Raw genomic sequence first — 20,959 nt, 5'->3', positions numbered from 1 at the left:
GGGAAAAAAGTCTTAAAAAAAAGAAAACAAATTCATTCACCACATCTAATGATTGGCAAGCTGCAATATATTACACTTTAAGGAAAGGTTCATTTTCTGCATGCAGTTTGCATAAGAAATTAGCTGCTATAAACATCAACATATTTGCTTGTGTGAAAAAAGGGTTCTTTAGCACTTCTTATGCCGCGTACACACGACCAGACTTATGTCCAACAGACTTCCGAAGGAGTTCTGCCAGAGTTCTGACAGAGTTCTGACGGACTTTCCGAATGAGCGGACTTGGCCACACACAATCACACCAAACTCCGACGGATTCGAACGTGATGACATACGACTGGACTCGAATAAGGAAGTTCATAGCCAGTAGCCAATAGCTGCCCTAGCGTCGGTTTTAGTCCGTCGGAATAGCATACACACGAGCAAATTTTTCAGTAGGAACTGGGTCCGGCAGAGTTCTGGCGGAAAAATTTGAAGCATGTTCCATTTCTAAAGTCTGTCAGACTTTTGAGAATCAAAAGTCCGTTGCAGCCCACACACGATCGAATAGTCTGCCGGAATCATTCCGTCAGACTTTGGATGTTGAAAAGTCCGCTCGTGTGTACGGGGCTTTAAAGCGGACCTTCAGCCATTTTTTCATCTTTCCATCTATTACATCTTCTGCCCTTGTTGTTTTAACATTGGATAGTAAAACATTTTTTTTCTGCCAGTAAATACCTTATACAGCTCACTTCCTGTTTCTTGTCTGGTCATTAGCCTAGGCTTATGACATCATGTACAGCTCTCTCTCTCTCTCAGAGGGCTTTCACACCGAGCCACTCCGGGCATCGGCGGTAAAGCGCCGATATTGTTAGCGTTGCTTTACCGTAGTTTTAGCTAGCGGCCGAAAGGGGATTAAATCCACCCGCAAAATGCCACAGAGAAGGCATTTTTCTGGCGATATCACAGCGCTGCCCCATTGATTTCAATGGAGAGCAGCGGTGGAGGTGTGATGGAGGAACGGTGGAGGAGAGGTGAGTTCACCATTCCTTCACCGCTCCAAAGAAGTTGCTGGCAGGACTTTTTCTGACGCCCTGCCAGCGCACCGCTCCAGTTTGAAAGCCCGAATAAATGGAGCAACTTTTTTCAGGTGCTATACAGGCGCTATTTTTAGCACTGTAGGGCCTGAAAAATGCTGGCAGTGTGAAAGGGGTCTTATTCTAATGAGAATTTGCCAGGAAGGGAGGGGGGAGTCATAAGAGGGCCAATGAGCGCTGCGGAGCTGGGGTGTGCCTCTGTGTGTCTGTGTACATCCAGGAAGTGAATAGGCAGCAGCTTCAGCTGCCCACAGTTAAAATGGTTACAGCCAGACTCAGTGGAGGGAGATTTCTGCAGCATATTTGGCAAGTACAGAATCAGAGTATATATAAAATAATATGCAAAGTGGTTGGAGGGAAGCTTCAGAATGGCAAAGATGTTTTTATTACAAGTTATGTGAGCAGACTGCAGTTCCTCTTTAAGCTGCCCATAGATATGTTGATAAGGAACCGTCATAAATAAAATGAAATTCAGCCATATTTCCATCCATCCATAGCCAACGTAGGTTATGCAACAGTTCTGGTGTTATGTTACATTGATGTTACATTGATGTTACATTGATAAATAAGTGCTCACAGTTGCAGCACAACAGAGGAAAGAAGACAGTCGTACAACCACACAGAAGTACATTTTTAATAATTCAGGTTGCAAGACAGACCTAAAAAATGATGTTAACATTGCACAACAGCTGAAATGTCCCTTGACATTTCTGGGCATTGCTTGACTGTACAAAAAGAGAATTTTGCATGGAGTTCCCCTTTTCTCTGGGCTCAATAACATATAGGGAATGGCATGTGATAACAGTAGGTTTTACCGTAAATGTAAAAATGCCATTTATTCTTACTGAGTTACAATTTGTTTCTTGACCTTCATAAAATACCTCTTTCCCCAGACATTCCCTTGGATAATGCAAAAAATTCCCTTTGTGATTAATGCTTCAAGGAAAGCAGTGAAAGGACGCGGATACTTTATATGAATAACATATTCTGGTGAAAATGATTTCATGATTCCCGTTGATAGATTTAATTCCTTGTTGTCTAAATTGGAGCTTAAATACCTCAGTGTTTTCACCACCATATAAGCCTGGCCTGTTGTGAAGCCATTAATGAGAACAATCCTATGCCCAGAGACACCCTGCAGGGGGGAATGTTCATTTCCCATGTTTTGTGAATAAATGCATTTCATAGAATATGTTAATATACAGTATGTTTTGTCTAAATTACAATTTTTATTTATATGCTATACACAGTATATAATACTATTATTTTTATATACATTAAGTACCTCAGACACAATACAATGCCGCAAACCATCATAGACTTCCAGGAAAGACACTTTTCTTATATCAAGTTGGACCAATATCAGAATGGAAATATCAATTTACAACGTCCCATCACCCAGTCATTTTAGTCCAAAGTGTAGCATGTGAAGTGTGCTGGGGAGCATAGCCTGCTTTGGAAAATTGAATTCCGCGTGTGCTAGAATGCATTAGCTTAAGCTGAAGCTGGCATTAGTAGTAGCTAAAATGGAAAATTCCTATCAAAATACTTACCGTAATTTTCCTTTCCTGATGGACTCCATGGCAGCAACGTGTGGGTTAAGTCCCGCCTCCACTACCCATAGGACACTACTCCCATAAATCTTTGCTCCCTGCCCCTGGCCGTGTTCGGTAACTAGCCTACTCCAGCCATTTGGGAGGGAACTCCTGCTGCCATGGAGTCCATCAGGAAAGGAAAATTACGGTAAGTATTTTGATAGGAATTTTCCATTTTCCTGACAGACTCCATGGCAGCAACGTGTGGGAAATAACTCGCCAAACACACCCGGGTGGGCAAAAATGCTGAACAAAAGATTTATTTAACACTGTCGGCCGACAGGACTTTCAAACCAAAATCAACAGAGGATAAGGAAGCTGGCTCAACACAATAGTGAGACATGAAAGTATGAATAGAAGACCAGGAGGCCGCTCTGCAGATTACATCAGGTGCAACGTGGCGCGAAGCTGCCCATGAGGTTGAGAGACTTCTGGTAGAGTGAGCTGTAACCGCCTCAGGAGGAGCCAAGCCCTTCTCTCTATAAGCCCATTGAATTGCCTGAACCACCCAAGCAGCGATGGATCTAACGGAGGCCTTGGTGCCTCTACTTTTCCCGTTGAATAGTACGAAGAGGAAGTCAGATTGACGAAAAGAAGCTGTAATATCCAGATATTGTTTTAGAGTAACTCCCAAATCGAGTGGATGTGGATCTTGACTTCCAGCAGAATTGAAGGTAGGAAGAGTGATTTCCTGGTTTTCATGGAAAACAGAGGTCACCTTGGGATTTGTCCCCAACATCGGAATTAGGACCACCCTATCTGGAAAGAAGGTGAGAAAAGGTTCCTTTGTACCTAGAGACTGAATTTCGGAGATTCTCTTCGCCGAAGTTATGGCCACCAGAAAAGAGGTTTTAAGGGTTAATTCTCTGATTGAGAGCGTTCTGTCAAGTTGAGAGAAGAAATCTAGAACCAATGGAAGGTCCCATTTGGGGAATCTAGGCTTCCTTTGTGGCCTAAGCCTGACTGCTCCTTTGAAGAATTGTTGGACCAAGGGATGATTGGCCCATGCGACTCCAGAAAAAGCTGAAATTGCTGAAACCTGGACCCGGAGAGAACTAACCGAAAGGGAGATATCCAATCCTGATTGCAAGAAGCTTAAGACGTCCCGGACTGTCAGGGTATTACAGGAACTGGACCTTGAAGACAAGTGATCTGCAAACTTCGCCCAAATTCTCTCATATACCCGGTTAGTACTGCTTCTTCGAGCACTAAGAAGAGTGGGAATGACTTCTTCAGGACAGCCTAAAGCCTTCAACCGTCCCCTTTCAAAAACCAAGCCTTTAGGCGCAGGTGATCCAGGCAAGGATGAAATCTCGACTCTTGAGACAGAAGGTCTGGCCTGGATGGTAAAGGAATTGGATCCCTGACACTGAGGAGCATCAGAAGCGGAAACCAGGGTCTGTTGGGCCAATAGGGAATTATGGCTATCACTTCTGCTGTCTCTGACCTGAGTCTCCTCAGGAACTGATGAATAATAGGAGTTGGGGGAAAGGCATAGGCCTTGTGGAACCACCATTTCTCTGTCAAGGCATCCACCCCGTAGGCTTGAGGATCCCTGTACCTTGAATAATACTTCTCTAGTTTTTTGTTGCAAGGGGAGGCAAACAGGTCGACTTCTGGGGAGAGCCCCATCGTCAGGATCCAGTTGAACACGTCCTCGTGGAGAGACCACTCGTTGTTGTCCAGAAGTATCCGGGAAAGAAAGTCTGCCTGAACGTTCTGAATCCCTGGGACATAAGATGCTGTCAGATCCTTCAGGTTCCTCTGAGCCCAGGTCATGATCGGTTCCACCTCCTGGAGAAGGGATAGACTTCGGGTACCCCCTTGCCTTCTTATGTACGCCACTGCTGTGGTATTGTCTAGCCTGAGTGAGACCGAGGCTCCTGAAATCAGATGCCGAAAGGCTAGCAGAGCTTGAAAAGCTGCCCTTAACTCCAGGATGTTCGACACCGTCCCTCTGGAGGGGAGAATCCAGGTGCCCTGAGCCACTTCCGCCAGACAGTGTGCGCCCCAACCCCTGTTGCTGGCATCTGTTGTTATGGTGACCCATGAGATGGGGAGAATGGAATGGCAGTTGCAGAGATTTTCCCGTTGGATCCACCACAGAAGGGAATTCCTCATGGATAAGGTGATCCGAATCAGCTGGGTTTTGCTGCCTGACCATTGATGAAGGAAACCCTTCTGAAAGGGCCTCATCCTCCACTGTGACCACCTCACCATCGGGATTGTCGCTACCATAGTGCCTATAATTTTCAGGCACTGGAGAGCCTGGAGATGAGAGGCAGAGAGGGCTGGACGGATTCTGTCCCTGACCACTGACAACTTCTCTTCTGGTAATGAGATGGTGCCTCTGACAGTGTTGAATAGGGCCCCTAAGAACACCAGCCGCTGAGATGGGACCAGCTGGCTCTTCTCCAAGTTCAAGATCCACCCGAATTCCTGTAGGGTGGAGATGACCTGCTCTCTGTGTACCAGAAGTTGATCCTTGTCTTGAGCCAACAACAGAAGGTCGTCTAGGTAGTGATGTAGACGAATCCCTTTGGTTCTCAGAAGAGCTACCACTGCCAACAATACTTTTGAAAATACACGAGGAGAAGTTGATAGCCCGAAGGGAAGGCAAGTAAATTGAAAATGGCTTTCGCCCACGGAGAAGCGGAGATACTGCTGGTAATTTACTGCAACTGGGACATGAAAATAGGCGTCCTTGAGGTCTATGGAGACCATCCAATCCCCTGCTTGGACAGATTGTTGAATTGTGGATAAAGACTCCATCTTGAATTTTTCTTTTTTGATAAAACTGTTCAAGTGGGTTAGATCTATGACCGGCCTCCAGGCCCCGCTCTTTTTCTGGACCATAAACAAAGGAGAGTAGATTCCCATGCCTCGCTGAATGACTGGAACATGGATAATGGCGCCTTGAGCCAACAAAGATTCCACGTAGGCTAGAAGAATTAGCCTTTTTTCGTCTGAGGCCGGGAGAGAGGTGGGGACCCATCTGAGTCTGGGAGATTCCTTGAAGGTCCAAACATGACCTGAGGAGACGGTCTTGACGGTCCAGAAGTCTTGGATCGAGGCCGCCCAGACATGGCGAAAGTGGAAAAGACGAGCCCCCACCTGCCCTGTCTGAGCGGGCCCAACCTCAAAAGGATTTAGTTGGTTCCCTCTCTCCCTTCAAATCACTTTTTGTAGATTTTTTGAAAGAGGATTGTCTTGATTTCCAGGACCTGGAAAATTCACGGCCTGGTCTGTAACTGCGAGCTTCCCTGGCTCGTTCCTGGTACTGTCTCTTTGGAAAAGACCTTCTCTGGGCTTGCAAACGCCGGTCCTGGAGGAGGAACCCCGACTTCCCACCAGTGGCTCGGGTAATAGCCTCATCCAACTTATTGCCGAAAAGGGAGGACCCTTCAAAGGGGATGCGGCACCATACTTGTTTAGAGGCTGGGTCTGCCAGCCAGGGGCGGAGCCAAAGAGCCCGTTTAGCCGTAACAGAAGAAAGCATCACCCGAGCCACCAGGCGTATAATGTCGATAGAGGCCTCCCCAAGAAAGGCGGAGGCCAGCCTAAGCTCTTGGATAGGGGAGCTCTTAGCTGTATCTTCAGAGATATTTCTAAGTGTCTCATCTACACTATCTGTCCATATCTCCATTGCTTTGGACATAGTGGCCAGAGCTAGCGCTGGCTTACAGGCCATTCCTGCTGTGAGATACACTCTCTTCAAATCAGCATCAATTCGTCTGTCCAGAACGTCCTTAAAAGACACGGTATCCTCTAAGGGAAGAGTGACATGTTTCACCAACCTCATGACTGCTGCGTCTACTAATGGCGCTGACTCCAAATGCTTCACCTCTTCTTCATTGAAAGGATAGAGTTTCGAAACCTTTGATAGCATGGAATTTTTCTTCTCCACCTTGCCCCATTCATCTGTGATAATCTCACCTAGCTCAGAGATAAAAGGAAAATTAATCCGTTCCTTCTTTAATTGCTTAAAGAATTTTCTTTGTTTGGAAGGAGCAGCCACAGAATTTTCCCAGTTCAGTGTCTCTCTAACAGCTCTGACCAGAGGAGGCAGTAGAGCGAAATCAAAGCCCACACAGGGATCACTTTCATCAGAGTCACTGTCAGATATGGCAGCTGAGGGGTGGCTATGCGCAGAGGATTCCCAAGTATCCTGCAACTGAGTCTCCCTTCCTGGAGAAAGTGGCGGCTCTGCCGGGGGAACATAGGACTGGCCCTCAATATTTCTGAGGGACTCCTTAACAACTTTTTCCACCAGGGTTTTAAGTTGTTGATCCGCGTCACCCCTTTCATTGAAAGCCTTGGCGTAGCAAGGGTCGCATAAAGATTTTCCTGCCGGTACAAGAGCTCTACACCCCCAACAGGCACTAGCTGAGTGACTAGATTGAGTCCTCGAGGAGTGTGATCTTTCTTCACTACGGTGTCCTGATCTTGAGGAGGAACCATAATGTTTAGATTTGGAAGAGGAGTGCCGGTGATGCGACTTGGAGGAGTCGCTCCCTCTATGAGAGCTGCGATGCTGTTCTGACCTGGAAGGGCTGAAAAAGGAACAAGACAAGAAACCACAAGAGACAAGACATCAGGACAGAGCTAACAGATAAATACCCCTCCCCCACCAGACCTTCAGGTGATCATTAGAAATACCTTTTATGAGAGGGCTGGCCACAAGCAGGCGGTAAGGAATCCATGTCCTCAGCGATATCCATACGCGCTGAAAAGATGACAAGGGATCAGTGCAAGGGACAGGGAAGGGATAGCCTCCCTATCCCAGAATGCCACTTACCAGTGGATGCAACACAGAGGCAGGGGGAAGTCACCGCAACAGCCCGCAAGCATTCCCAAAGCTTGCAGACAAATTCCACATTTAAATAGCCTGCCCCTGTGATGTCACCGCCGTGCCTGTGCGCATGCGCGAAATAGCGGCAATTTGCCGCTATCGCGCATGCGCGAAACCAAGCCTCGATCTCAACCGCGTTCGCGCATGCGCAGTACGGCCGAAAACGCAAACCCGGAAGTAGAACGGCGGCTGGAACGCGGAAGAACCAGCCGCCATGCCTGCACACACAAACAAACAGAAACAAACGAAGACAGATAATAAGATACAAAAACTGCTGCCATAAAGAACTTTTAGAACCTCTCACCACTCCCACCACGATCGATCACTCGGCCGAAGATAAGGTAAGATGACACCGGACTTTCCAGGGGGCAAAACAGGTCACCTGCTAATAGCTGGCTATCCGACCAATGCGCAGCCTGCCTGCCAGTGGCCAGGACATGGGCTTCTTCACAGCGCCTCTTCCACTGCCCACTCCATACCCTGCTAATAGCTAGGGCTTAGCGGAGTAATGCGACTTTCCAGACCCAGAGTCGCAGACCGGCCGACCTCGATCGTGGGGATGATAAATCTTCAGGTAGGAAGACCACTTCTGGGTCCTTCGGAGGAGGACAAAAAAAGAACACGGCCAGGGGCAGGGAGCAAAGATTTATGGGAGTAGTGTCCTATGGGTAGTGGAGGCGGGACTTAACCCACACGTTGCTGCCATGGAGTCTGTCAGGAAAGCTTTTTTTGCTATTAAACCAAATGAACTTTGATTCAGGGTTAATTAAGAAGGCAAAGAGCAACACACTGTACTGATAGTAGCCATCTGAAATCTAATTTTAATTGTTTTAACTTAAAGGGTAACTCCACGTTCGTGGGGGGGGGGGGAAATATAGCAAATAAAGAAAAAATAATATAGCGTATATGATTGCGACATTAATCATTTTGTGATTGAATGTTATTAAAAATGACCTTTCCTTTTCAATCTGCAGAAAATGTAGCTTTCTGAGAATGCATTGCAATATGGCTACCTAAAGTTGTTCTGTACTGGCCACTCCCCAGAAACATATTTTCCTGCTTGTGTGATTGGTTCACCAATTTTCCCAGAAGTCTATCTAAGATACAAGTCAGGCATCCCTTGCAACATAAATGTCATTTTTCGAGAGATACTTTCAATTGGAGCATGTCTAAGGATGCAGGCCCAGCAGATTTCCTCATTGGTGCCCTGTAGCTCCACATCTGACAGTTAATTATGGAACCACTCCCATTAGACCAACTCAGTACAGAGGCACAGATAAACACACATGGATTTCTTCAGAATAGCAAAAGGTAGGAATCTGCAACAAAGTTTGTTATAATCCTTGAAATGAACATAGATCACCCAGAGGGGAATGTTTTTTTTCTCAACAAAAGTGGAGTTACGCTTTAAGTGAAATCTTTTTGCTATGGATAACTGCACATCCTAATATTTTGACTACTGCACCTCACTCCTCATTGAATTACCTTTACATAGACGATCCCCCCTTCAGTCCATAATGAATGCCGCTGCAATACTCGTCCACTTTATCAACTATTCAGTGTCCTCCACCACTCTCTGCCAATCCTTCCACTGGCTTCCACTCACCCAACAAATAAAATTCAAAGTACTAATAATAATTTACAAAGCCATCCATAACTCTGCCCCCAGCTACATCACTAACCTAGTCCCAAAATACCAACCAAACCGCTCTCTTTGGTTCTCTTTGGTCCTCCCAAGACCTCCACCCATATTCGCCTACAGGATTTCTCCAGAGCTTCTCTCATCCTTTGTAATGCCCTACCCCAATCTGTCAAACTGTCCCCAAATCTATCCATCTTTACATGATCCCTGAAAACCCTTCTCTTTAAAAAAGCCTGACCTGCTTCTAACTAATACACTGTTTTACTTTCTCCATCAGCTCATCCCCCACAGCTATTACCTATTGTATCAATTGACCCTCTCTTTTTAGATTGTAAGCTCTAATGAGCGGGGCCCTCTGATTCCTCTTGTACAAAATTGTAATGTAACTGTAATGCCTTTATTTTGTTAAGCTTTGCGCAAACTGTTGGCGCTATATTATTATTATTATTATTATTATACAGGTTTTATATAGCACCAACAGCTTGTGCACCGCTTTACAACATGAGGGCAGACATTACAGTTATATTACAATTTGGTACAAGAGGAACAGAGGCCCCTGATCGTTAGAGCTTACAATCTAAAACAGAAGGGTCAATTGATACAAAAGGTAATAGCTGTGGGGGATGAGTTGATGGAGGAAGTAAAACAGTGTTAGAAGTGTGATAGGCTTCTTTGAAGAGAAGGGTTTTCAGGGATCACCTAAATATGGATAGATTAGGGGACAGCTGGATAGATTGGGGTAGGGAGTTCCAAAGGATGGGAGAAGCTCTGGAGAAATATTGGAGGCAAGCATGGGAGGAGGTGACAAGGGAGTTAGAGAGCAGGAGGTCTTGGGATGACCGAAGAGAGAGATCCTGTATAATAATAATAATGATTTCTCTATGCATTTAATCTACATTGTATAACTTAAAGTATTTTTTTTTTGTTTTTGCTTAGGGTAGGAAATGAAACTATTACTACTATTAACTAATGCTAACTACTATTAGCCCTGTCAGGTTTTTCCTGTTTTTACCCATTGTCTATGTCACATTGAGAAAAAATTCCTCAACTTCCTGCCCTAGAGGAGGGGATCTTTCATAAGTGAGGAGATATTCCCTCTTATACCCTGTACACATGGTTGGAAATTCCCACGGAAAAGGTCCAATCGGATTATATTGTTGGAAAATCCGATCGTGTGTGGGCTCTATCGGACTTTTTCCGACAAAAAAATCCGATCAGACTTTTTCTGATCATTTGTAGAGAATTTCCGATCGGACAAAGTGCCACGCATGCTCAGATCAAATTACGAGACCAAAGCTATTGGCTACTAGCCTCTACATAGTCCCGTCGTACGCAACGAATGTCACCACGTTCCGAACGATTGGATTTTCTGACAACTTTGTCTGACCGTGTGTATGCAACTCAAGTTTCGGACAAAATCTGTCGGAAAAAATCAGACGGATTTTGTGGTCGGAATGTCTGACCGTGTGTACAAGGCATTAGATAGCTCTCACTGAAACAGGTGCCTCCATTGAAAGGTTTCCCTTTACCTCCTGTTCCAGAGACAACCATAAAACATTGGTTTTCTCATCATTTTCTGTCCCAGTGACAATGATCACCATCACATAGAGAGGGTAACCCCCCCCCCCCCCCCCAATTCCTTCTATACAAAGGCAGCACTACAGACTAGGCAGGGTTAAGTGTTGGTTTTAGATATACTTTAATCTTAGCTTTTATTAGTGGCAAGATTGACTTAATGTGATCCGACAAGAAACCTTTTGTGAACACCAAGTATTATCTGCATTATACTCTGCTACTCAGCTAATAACTCTCCATATACTGAGACATGTAGTATTCCTATAAGGACCCCCCTGGAGCTGTAATATGAAGCCATTTATATTCCTGCCAAGTGCTGTGCTTCATTTCACATCTAAAGCATTTTGTACTGGGGATTTCATTCTAGATGTTTTCCACTGGGGATGGTGTTTAGCATCTCTCTCAGTAGAAGACTGCTCTAAGATGGGCTCATCAAGGGGCTGACATATCTTGAGAATCCTTCAAGGTGGGCATAAAAAATGAGCATTTAAAAAAATCACTTCTAACATAGCAATTATTTTCAATTATATCCCTGAGGATATCATATTTGGTGTAGTTCATAAAAAGAAAAAAAGCTAATGTGGTGTTTGATCTGGCAGCTGTTTTGAACTGTCTGTGGATTCTGATAGTCAAACTTCCCTTCTTTAATGTGCATAGTAAACAGTTTTTTTACAGGTATACCAGCACTGTCCTTAGAATGTTTAGAGATGGTTGGCACTCTTACAGAGAGTGAAAATCAGATCACGATTTGCTCATTCTGGTTTTAATGGTGCACCTCCAGAACCTGTTCTAAAATCTTTATCATACAGATTGAGCTCTTTCTATGCTTTCAGACACTTATTATATGCTCTAAAGGTAACCCATTAACTATAAGGGATGCTCAAATCATATTGCTTGTTAATATTTGGTTTTACTGTGTATAGACAATATTGAATGGAATATGAGCTTCCAGGCAATGGTTTATTTTAGACACGTTGCAATATTTAGCAGCAATATGCAAGTTTTCTTTTGGGGGGGGGCATTTTTCTCGAAATGATTCCTGGATCCCCACATTATTGTGTGCCCCAAAGACCCCAAAGAAAAGTGTTTGCTATTATTTGATGCATTATATAGACCAGAGGTGTCACGTACCTTAGGAATGACCTGACATGCATAGGGAGACCTCTTGTACCACCCCGGCTTGGAGACCACTGGTGTTGAGACAGTGGTTATAAGAGCATGGTGGGGTAAGAGTGCCTGCAGGATTCTCTTAGCTGGAAGTGGTGATGCCAGATGAGAAGCCGGAATAGCTGATACAGGAGTGCTGCAGATGCAGGGCAGCAGATGCAGGGCAGCAGATGCAGGACAGCAGGTGCAGGTATGCTGCAGATGCAGGGCAGCAGGTGCAGGTATGGATCCCCACACCACTTAGGTTTGACTTGAACCGTGGGCTCATTCCTAGTCCCTGACAAGAGGTCTCCAAAATTTCTAAACGAAAGGCCAATTCATTGTCCTTCAGACATTAGTGGGGCCAGAGTGGCCAGTGGGAGTTGAAAACATCCTTGATTCAGTGGGAATAAACAATGCCTCAGGCTTTGTGGTCAATGGGAGTATAGAAATTACATGCACTTGTGCTCATTAGAAGGAATAGTGCCCCAGCATTGATATCATGTTGGAGGAATAGTGCCCCATCATTGGTGTCAGTGGGAGGAATTATGTGCCACTCTTGGTGTCAGTGGGAAGAATAGTGCCCCAAGGGCCAGATATAGGCTGGCAAAGGGGCATGTTTGGAATGTTAAACAAGAAAAAATCCCCCTATAAGAATGGGATTATAAATGACCACCAACAGCACACAACAATTGAAACCATAAAAAATACTTTATTAACAATTATAAGACAAAAATACATAAATACACTTAAACCAGAGGGGCCACTAGGCAGACAGTGTCCCTGTGGTATGTTTACAAAAATATATATACATGATTACATAAAATAAGCCAACCATTGAGTGTTAAACATACTCTTAACTGATAAACCCACACCCAGTTGCTGGTATCACAGAACTTTCATCAGGGGTGAAGAGCAATAATTAGATGGCAAGTTGATATTTCTGAGATAATTGATCAGTAATTGATGCGGTGGGAACATTACATGCAAATTCCTGTCACTAGTTTGTGTAGCTCTGTCCCAAGCTGGTGTCTGGCCATGACTGCTACCCTTAAGTCCACCCTTCCTAATATTATATGTAATGAGAGAAAGGATTGTTACAAATCTGTAGCTACCTCTGTTGTCATTAATAATGGGCTTTGCTGAAAATAGCTGGTAGTCTCAATAGGCTCGAAGTTTCCAGAGGAACCTTTCCCGCAAAATGAACCCGACAGAGGGCTAGGCGATAAAGCCCATGGATTAATTGACAGAACAAGCCGTGTTCCCGTGTGCAGGGCATAGAGGTGTAGCGTAATGGGCGGGGACATCATCCGGCGATGTCGCTATATAAGTCTCCGCGCACCGCGTCCCTGCCATTGTGACCGGAGACAGCGACAAGGCAACATCTCCAGAAGAGAAGAACAGAAGACGGCGATGGCGACAGCGGCGACAGAAGACTGCTTATAAAAGAGCTAGAAGAAGGCACGGTGGCCCGGCAAGAAGAACCGAAGAGGTGGAGAAGACCCCCGAAGTCGGAAGAAGAGGGCAGCGGCGAAGAAGAAAGCTGGGCTCCTCCGCTAGTGAAAGAGCTAGCAAAAGACAGCAGAGGAGTCCAGCGAGAAGACCCCCGAAGACGGAAGAAGACCCCCGGAGATGTGCAATAAACTATTTTAACCCTTGTGTGTTGTTTTTTTTTTACTTTTTTTCACAGGTGAATGGGTAGGGGTACGTTGTACCCTATACTCATTCACATAGGGTGGGGGGCCGGGATCCGGGGATTCCGATAAGCCCCCCGCCCGCAGACCCCGACAACCAATGGCCAGGGTTGTCAGGAAGAGGCCTTTGTCCTCATCAACATGGGCAAGGCACCCCCCATGTTGAGGGCACGTGGCCTGGTACGGCTCAGGAGGGGGGGCACTCGCTCGTCCCCACCCCCTTTCCTGGCTGGCCGGGTAGCGTGCTTGGATAAGGGTCTGATATGGACCTAGGGGTTTTTTCGGCGTAGGGATTCCCCTTTAAGTCCATACCAGGTGACGGGGCCAGCGACGCCTCCTTCGCTGGCCCTGGCTACCTGGAGACGCGCTCAAAATGAGCGAACTTTCCTCCGCGTGTGTGGGCGAGTCCGTTCATTTCAAAAGTACGGCGGATAGTCCGGCAGACTTAGTACGCTGTATTAGTCTGCCGCAAAAGTGCAGTGTGTGGGCAGGTAGCTCGTTCGTAAAGTCCGGCAAACAGTCCGGTGGAAAGTCCGCCAGACTGAGTCCGCCGGATAGTCTGCTACGTGTGTACGCGGCATTAGTCCGCCGGACTTTTGTGTAAAAAAAGTCTGCCGGAGCCCACACATGGGCAGATTGTCCGGCGGACTCAAGACTTTTCCACCAGATTGTTTGATCGTGTGTATGAGGCATTACAGGCACAGGATTCTGCTACAAATTAAACCCCTGCCACCTGTTATTAGCATTCTGCTTGTACTACATATCAGAGTCAGTCCTTTTTTGTCTGAATTTATGTATCTGACTTGAGCACTGGGGGCTGGGCCTTTGTGTAGGCACCACTGCACGTGTTGTAACTGTGCTATTTATGCACCACTGTTACATGTTTTGTTTCTGTCTTCAATAATATAGTATATTACTATAATATAGTAAAAAAGATCTTAGCCTCAGTAGTTCTTGGTGCCAGTTATAGGATGTAATTTATTGTTAGGTGGAAGGAATGCTAAGGGATTAAGGGGTTGATTTTAGGATTTATGTAAAGGTTAAGGTAGTGGATGGGATAAGATCAAATTAAGTTTTAAGAATTAGGTTCAATTATTGGGTTAAGGGATTATTTTAAAGATTAAGGACAGGATAAGCGTTAAGGGTTAGACCTCTCTCAGGTTAGTGTTGATTTCTATGTTTTCAGTCCCAGATGTATACGTTTCCTCCAGTCTTTAACATAGCCCTCATAGTTAATGCCATCATGACTTTTAACCCTTCTCACTTTGAAATCTAACTCTAACCAAGCCAAAGAGATGCCACATTACCTGGTCCCCACATTACCCAGAGTGAAAATCTGGATTATAAACACATTTTGCTTAGAGCCACTCTGCATTTAGGAATGTTCTGCTATTACATGCATTTGATTCAAGTATGCAGTACCAACACATACATGCTGCTTTGCAAATCTGGCTGCTTGTTTCAGTTACATTAGAAGAAACATATCAAATGTGTTTTATGTGTTACGCAATACTTTACTAATACTTAGGGCTTTTTCACACTGGAGGTGTTTACAAGCATTTACAATACAGGCTAGATACATGAACAATAAAAATGCACTAGTTCCAGTTGGCCTGGTTCTTACCAACACATTGCAATATGTTGCATTTACAGGCTTTTTATGTTGTGTTTTATATACAGTACATTTCCCCAAAAATCTTTGATGCATCAGAAACCAACCAAAATGCATATGTGCATCACTGTGTTAACACATTTTTAATAATTTATATGCTTCCAGATTTATACGCTGCAAATTATCAAATATTATTTAAAGCTTTAACATTCTTGCTATTAAACTGTAGGTAGCAATGACATTATCTTTGTAGGGAGATAAATGTCTTGCTTCGTTTAAAAAAAAAAAAATATTCTCACTTGTAATAGATTTTTCTCTTGCAGGAAAAAGAGCCTTCATCATTCAGTTTCCCGAGATAACTCTGAGGTCAACCAGCTCAGAGAGTTGGTATCCAGGTTCTCCAGCACTTCCCCTTTCCGTTACTTGGATGTTATCACCACACTTGGGACCGGAGGCTTTGGGCGTGTTGAGCTGGTAAGATAGGTTGATGTTGCCTAGATATGTATATGTGTTTTCTATAATAAGTAAATAAATCAATGAGATAGCTAAGTTTTATTGTGACAATAACTTTACATTTATCCTTCATGATGTTATTAATCACTGCACTGTATTACTTAAGTGACCAACAATCAGACAATGCAGCAAAATGTGTAGCAGAGAATGCTTAAGTCAAATAAAAGGTTTCTTAAGTACAGAAGATTTTATAAGTATTTTAAGGCCACCTGAACACATTTCTATTTTTTGATCCCACCTACACCTTGACCATGATTGAATGCATTTCTCACGAGTGGCTTACGAGTATGATGAGTGGCTTGGATTAGTAATAAGATGTAAAAAAATTTATTATTGTCTAATGGGTACCACTCCACTGCCAGATTACAACAAGGGATGCTCAGATTTGTTGTACTTCAAGTGAGAATGTGAATACATGGTCTTTCTAAAGCTGGCCATACTTGTTACAGTCAGATTGTACAATCCCTGTTAAATCTACCAACATGTAGTCCGTGGGCTTGCCTGTCTAGATACAAATTAAGGCTCCATGCACACTAGCGGTCTTTTTAAGCTAAAAAAAATGCTGGAAAAAACGCTGGATAAAAAACGCTGGTAATAGCTTTTTGTAGCAGCATTTTAGTAGCATTTTAGAAGTGTTTAGGAGCGTTTAAGATTGTTTAGAAGCATTAGCATCTTATTAGCGTTTTTGCAGTTCCTTTAAAAAAAGGGGGGGGAGCTAGAAAAACACTATTAGTAGCTTTTAACAGCTCTACAAAAACGATTTTTTTCTGCTCCTAGATGCAGCTCAAAAAACGCTAGTAGCCTAGCCTAGTAGTGTGCGTGGACACATAGGATAACACTACCGTATATACTCGAGTATAAGCCGAGATTTTCAGCCTCTTTTTTGAGGCTGAAAGTGCCCCCCTCGGCTTATACTCGAGTCATCGCTGTCTGCCCGCTCGATCAGCGTGTCGAGCAGACAGACAGCGGCCATTCTATTCAAAAGCCGCGCCTCCGGCTCCGCCTTCACCTGTGATAGGCGGAACACTGAATTTCCCAGCAGCCTGTGTTCCGCCTATCACGGACGTCGTATCATCCTCGTACTACGGACGAGGATGATACGACGTCTGTGATAGGCGGAACACAGGCTGCTGGGAAATTCAGTGTTCCGCCTATCACAGGCGAAGGCGGCGGCGCAGCTTTTGAACTTTACAATGGCCGCCGACGAAGAGGGCACGGGACGGCACGGCACGGGACGGGACGGGACGGGGGCAAGGCAAGGCACGACACGGGACGGATGCAAGGAGGCAAGGCACGGCACGGGACGGAGGCAAGGAGGCAAGGCACGGGACGGAGGCTCGGGACAAAGGTAGGCTGGACACACACACACACACACACACACACACACACACACACACACACACACACGGATGGAGACACACACAGGGATGGATGGATGGATGGAGACACACACACACAGGGATGGATGGATGGATGGATGGATGGAGACACACACACACAGGGATGGATGGATGGATGGATGGATGGAGACACACACACACAGGGATGGATGGATGGATGGATGGAGACACACACACACAGGGATGGATGGATGGATGGACACACACACACACAGGGATGGATGGACGGACACACAGGGATGGACGGACACACAGGGATGGACGGACACACAGGGATGGACGGACACACACACAGGGATGGACAGGCATGTCTCACCCTCGGCTTATACACGAGTCAATAAGTTTGCCAGTTTTTTTGGGGGTAAATTGGGGGCCTCGGCTTATATTCGGGTCGGCCTATACTCGAGTATATACGGTATTTTACTTCTAGGAGCAGAAAAAAAATACTAATAACAGCTTCCAGGAGCTTAAACTAAAACACTAATGAGCATGGAGCCTTAGGTTTTTTTAATGTAAATTAGATTATACAGTCAGATTGTAATGTTTATGGCCAGCTAAGGAGTACTCCAAAAGATATCATTGAAAAGGATTACCAAAGGTACATATAATAAGTCAATTACACTTATCGCTATGCTATCCTTTATTTGACACATCTCTGTAAAAGGCCTGATGTGTGTATAGCCGTTACCGCTATGTTCAATGATTGCTTTCAGTTCCTTTGCATCACATGATGGAATTTATCAGCCTCATAGATTTCTGCTGCAGCAACTAAAGCCCTTCAAATAATATTCAGACACTGAATGCAGTTAGCTATGGGAACTGCAGTGTAATGAACATATTATTTGCAGTCCCATCCGATATAACTTCCCAAAGCTCTTTAAAGTGACACTAAACTCAGATTTTTTTTGTTTGTCTTATTTTTAAATTCTATTCAAGTGTATAATCCTATGTCAAAAAAGTACCATCTATTGCACTCAGCTTCCTCCAGATCTCCAGATTCCTTTTTTTTGCTGCTGTGATCTGACAGCCTCATGCCGCATACTCACGATCAGAATTTTGGACAGAAAAAACTCTGCTGGTTTTCCCGACAGAATTCCGACGGGATTTCGCTCAAAGCTCTCTTGCATACACACGGTCACACCAAATTCCGACCGTCAAGAACGCGGTGACATACAACACGTACGATGGGACTAGAAAAAGGAAGTTACCTTCCATCTCGTAGTTGATTCTGAGCATACGTGAGTTTTTGCGCATCGGAATTGCATACACACGATCGGAATTTCCGATAGAAAGTTTTTCCATCTGCAAAATTGAGAACATGCTCTCAAATTTTTGCTGGCGGGAATTTGGACAGCTAAATTCTGATGTAGCATACACATGGTCGCATTTTCATCGGTCTTTTGCTGGCCGAAATTCTGATCGTGTGTACGCGGCATCATGGGGCACTGATGGCACTGTGATTGCACTGATGGGGCACTGTGATTGCACTGATGGGCACTGATGGCATTGTGATTGCACTGATGGCATTGTGATTGCACTGATGGCACTGTGATTGCACTGATGGGGCACTGTGATTGCACTGATGGGCACTGATGGCATTGTGATTGCACTGATGGCACTGTGATTGCACTGATGGGGCACTGATGGCAAACTTGATCGTGCCAGCTTGCGCTGCTGCAGTGTTTCTCTTTCCTCTCCTCACACTGCAGCAGCACAAGCTGAACCGGGAAACTATGCTGGTTTGATGACAAATGATCACTTCATCATTGGACAGAGTGAACAAATGGTAAAGGGCCGCTGTCATTGGCTCTACTTCCCGATCAGTGTTGCACTGGGTCCTGTGGACCCAGCCATCACATACACTTCAGAGAAGTATGAGACTGGAAGGTCATTATATGATGGCATCCCAGTCCCAGAACTAGCCAGCCACACTGCAGCTGTCAATTGGCTATAGCGCGGGCAAGTAAGTGGGAGGGACTTGCCCTGAGCTGAGTAAACATACATAGAGCACCCAATTAAGCCAGCCTGAGCCTGCCACTCACATTACCCAGATTTACTGTAAAAATAGAACTCACCAGCTGGCAAAGTGGTACCTGAGCCTCTTATACCGTCTTGCAGTACTGGTGGTGTCAGTGATGAGTGGGTACTTGAACTGTTCTTCATTCTATACTGTCAAGTGATGTGCTTTAGGTGGCCGGGCCTTCCAGCTGAGAAACCTGCTCTGCTCTGCTCCACTTCCTAACACATGCGCCGCTCTGACTCCGCCTCCGCCCCACAAGTCATGCCCACCCGCTCCAAACCAATGCCGGCGGCTTCCCAGCAATGTACACAGGAGCAGAAGGAAAGGAGGTGACACAAACTGTATGCTGGTCTGGAGACTGAAGGCAGAGATGGTACTGATCTGTGCATTTTAATGCTAGCTGCTGGGGCTGCCTGTTGTTCCCGCAGCCTCAACACTGAGGTTGAGACTGAGCTAATGCCATTACCAGGCGGCAACCGCAATACTGACCCACTGCTTTTTTGGTGAATGGATACGATGTACCCGCTACCCATTCACATAGGGTGGAGGGCCAGTATCCGGGGGTGCCCTTGTTAAAGTGGGCTTCCAGATTCCTATAAGCCCCCATCCGCAGACCCCAACAACCACTGGACAAGGGATGTCAAGAAGTTCCCTTTGTCCTCATCAACATGGGATACAGAGCCCCCCCTACCCCAAAGCACCCATCCACTCATGTTGAGGGCATGCAGCCTGGTATGGTTCAGGAGGGGGGGGGGGCTCTCACTCATCCCTTCCCTTTTCTGACCAGCCGGGCGGCATACTTAGATAAGGTTCTGGTATGGAATTTGGGGGGACCATTTTCTTTTTCGATTTTGGCGTGGGGGTCCCCTCCAAATCCATACCAGACCCTTCAGGTCTGGTATGGACCTGGGGGGAACCTCACGTTGGTTCTTTCGCAAACATTTTTTCCGGCAATTTCTTTTTTTCAATTCAGCTTTTAGCGGGAACCCCACTGACAGCCGATGACTCATCGGTTGTCGGGGACCTGGTGGCCGGCTTCCAGCCCCCTCCTTAGCAACCAGCTTTATACAGTGTGTTTTACAGTGCATTTAAAGAGAGAAAAAAAACATAAAACGCAAAATGCATTAAAACTGCATTCAAAAACGCATAAAAAAATGCAGGTTTAAAAACACAAAATGCACTGAAAACTTGCAGAAAAATGCATCAAACGCAGCTGCATAGGTGTGAACCTAGACTAAGAGACTATAGCATTATATAGGTGATTTTAGAGCAATCAGGTTTCAGGTTCCCAGTGTACATAGTAACCTTATACCCTGTACACACTATTGGACTTTCCGACAACAAAACCGTGGAATTTTGTTTGAAGGTTGTTGGCTCCAACTTAACTTGCATACACTTGGTCACACAAATGTTGGTCAACAATTTTGAACGTAGTGACGTACAAGACTTACGGCGAGCCAATAAAGAGGAAGTTCAATAGTCATGCGATATCTCCATTACAAGCGTTGGTTTTACAAGACCGAGCGCTTCCGACTCGTACTTGATTCCGAGCATGTGTGGACTTTTGTGCGACGGACTTGTGTACACACAATCGGAAAGTCTGGCAAAAAAATTTGTTGGCGGAAAATTTGAGAACCTGCTAGCCAACATTTATTGGCGGAAAGTCCAACAACAAATGTTCGAAGGAGCATACACACGGTCGGACTTTCAGACAACAAGCTTGCATCGAACATTTGTTGATGGAAATTCCGTTCATCTGTACGTGGCATTAGAGTAAGCCCTTGTACACACGGTCGGAGATTCCGTCGGAATGTGTCCAGTCGGAGCGTTTTGTCGG

At 45.3% G+C, this 20,959-nt stretch overlaps 1 protein-coding gene across 2 annotated transcripts in view; it reads left to right on the top strand.

Moving 5' to 3' along the window:
• Window positions 1-20,959, top strand: part of LOC143930316 (cGMP-dependent protein kinase 2-like) — a 341,093-nt gene that overhangs the window by 235,034 nt on the left and 85,100 nt on the right. Inside the window, exon 11 of one of the 2 annotated variants that reach the window (XM_077454561.1) lies at window positions 15,498-15,663. In XM_077454561.1, the coding sequence (XP_077310687.1) occupies window positions 15,498-15,663 (166 nt within the window). The remainder of the gene's footprint in view (window positions 1-15,497; window positions 15,664-20,959) is intronic. The other variant, XM_077454562.1, reaches the window with a different exon arrangement.

The sequence above is a fragment of the Lithobates pipiens genome, unplaced genomic scaffold (assembly GCF_037356315.1).
Source record: "Lithobates pipiens isolate NorthernLeopardFrog02 unplaced genomic scaffold, aLitPip1_a1.2 Scaffold_25, whole genome shotgun sequence".
Classification (NCBI taxonomy): domain Eukaryota; kingdom Metazoa; phylum Chordata; class Amphibia; order Anura; family Ranidae; genus Lithobates; species Lithobates pipiens.
This window is presented reverse-complemented; position numbering and strand designations above follow the sequence as displayed.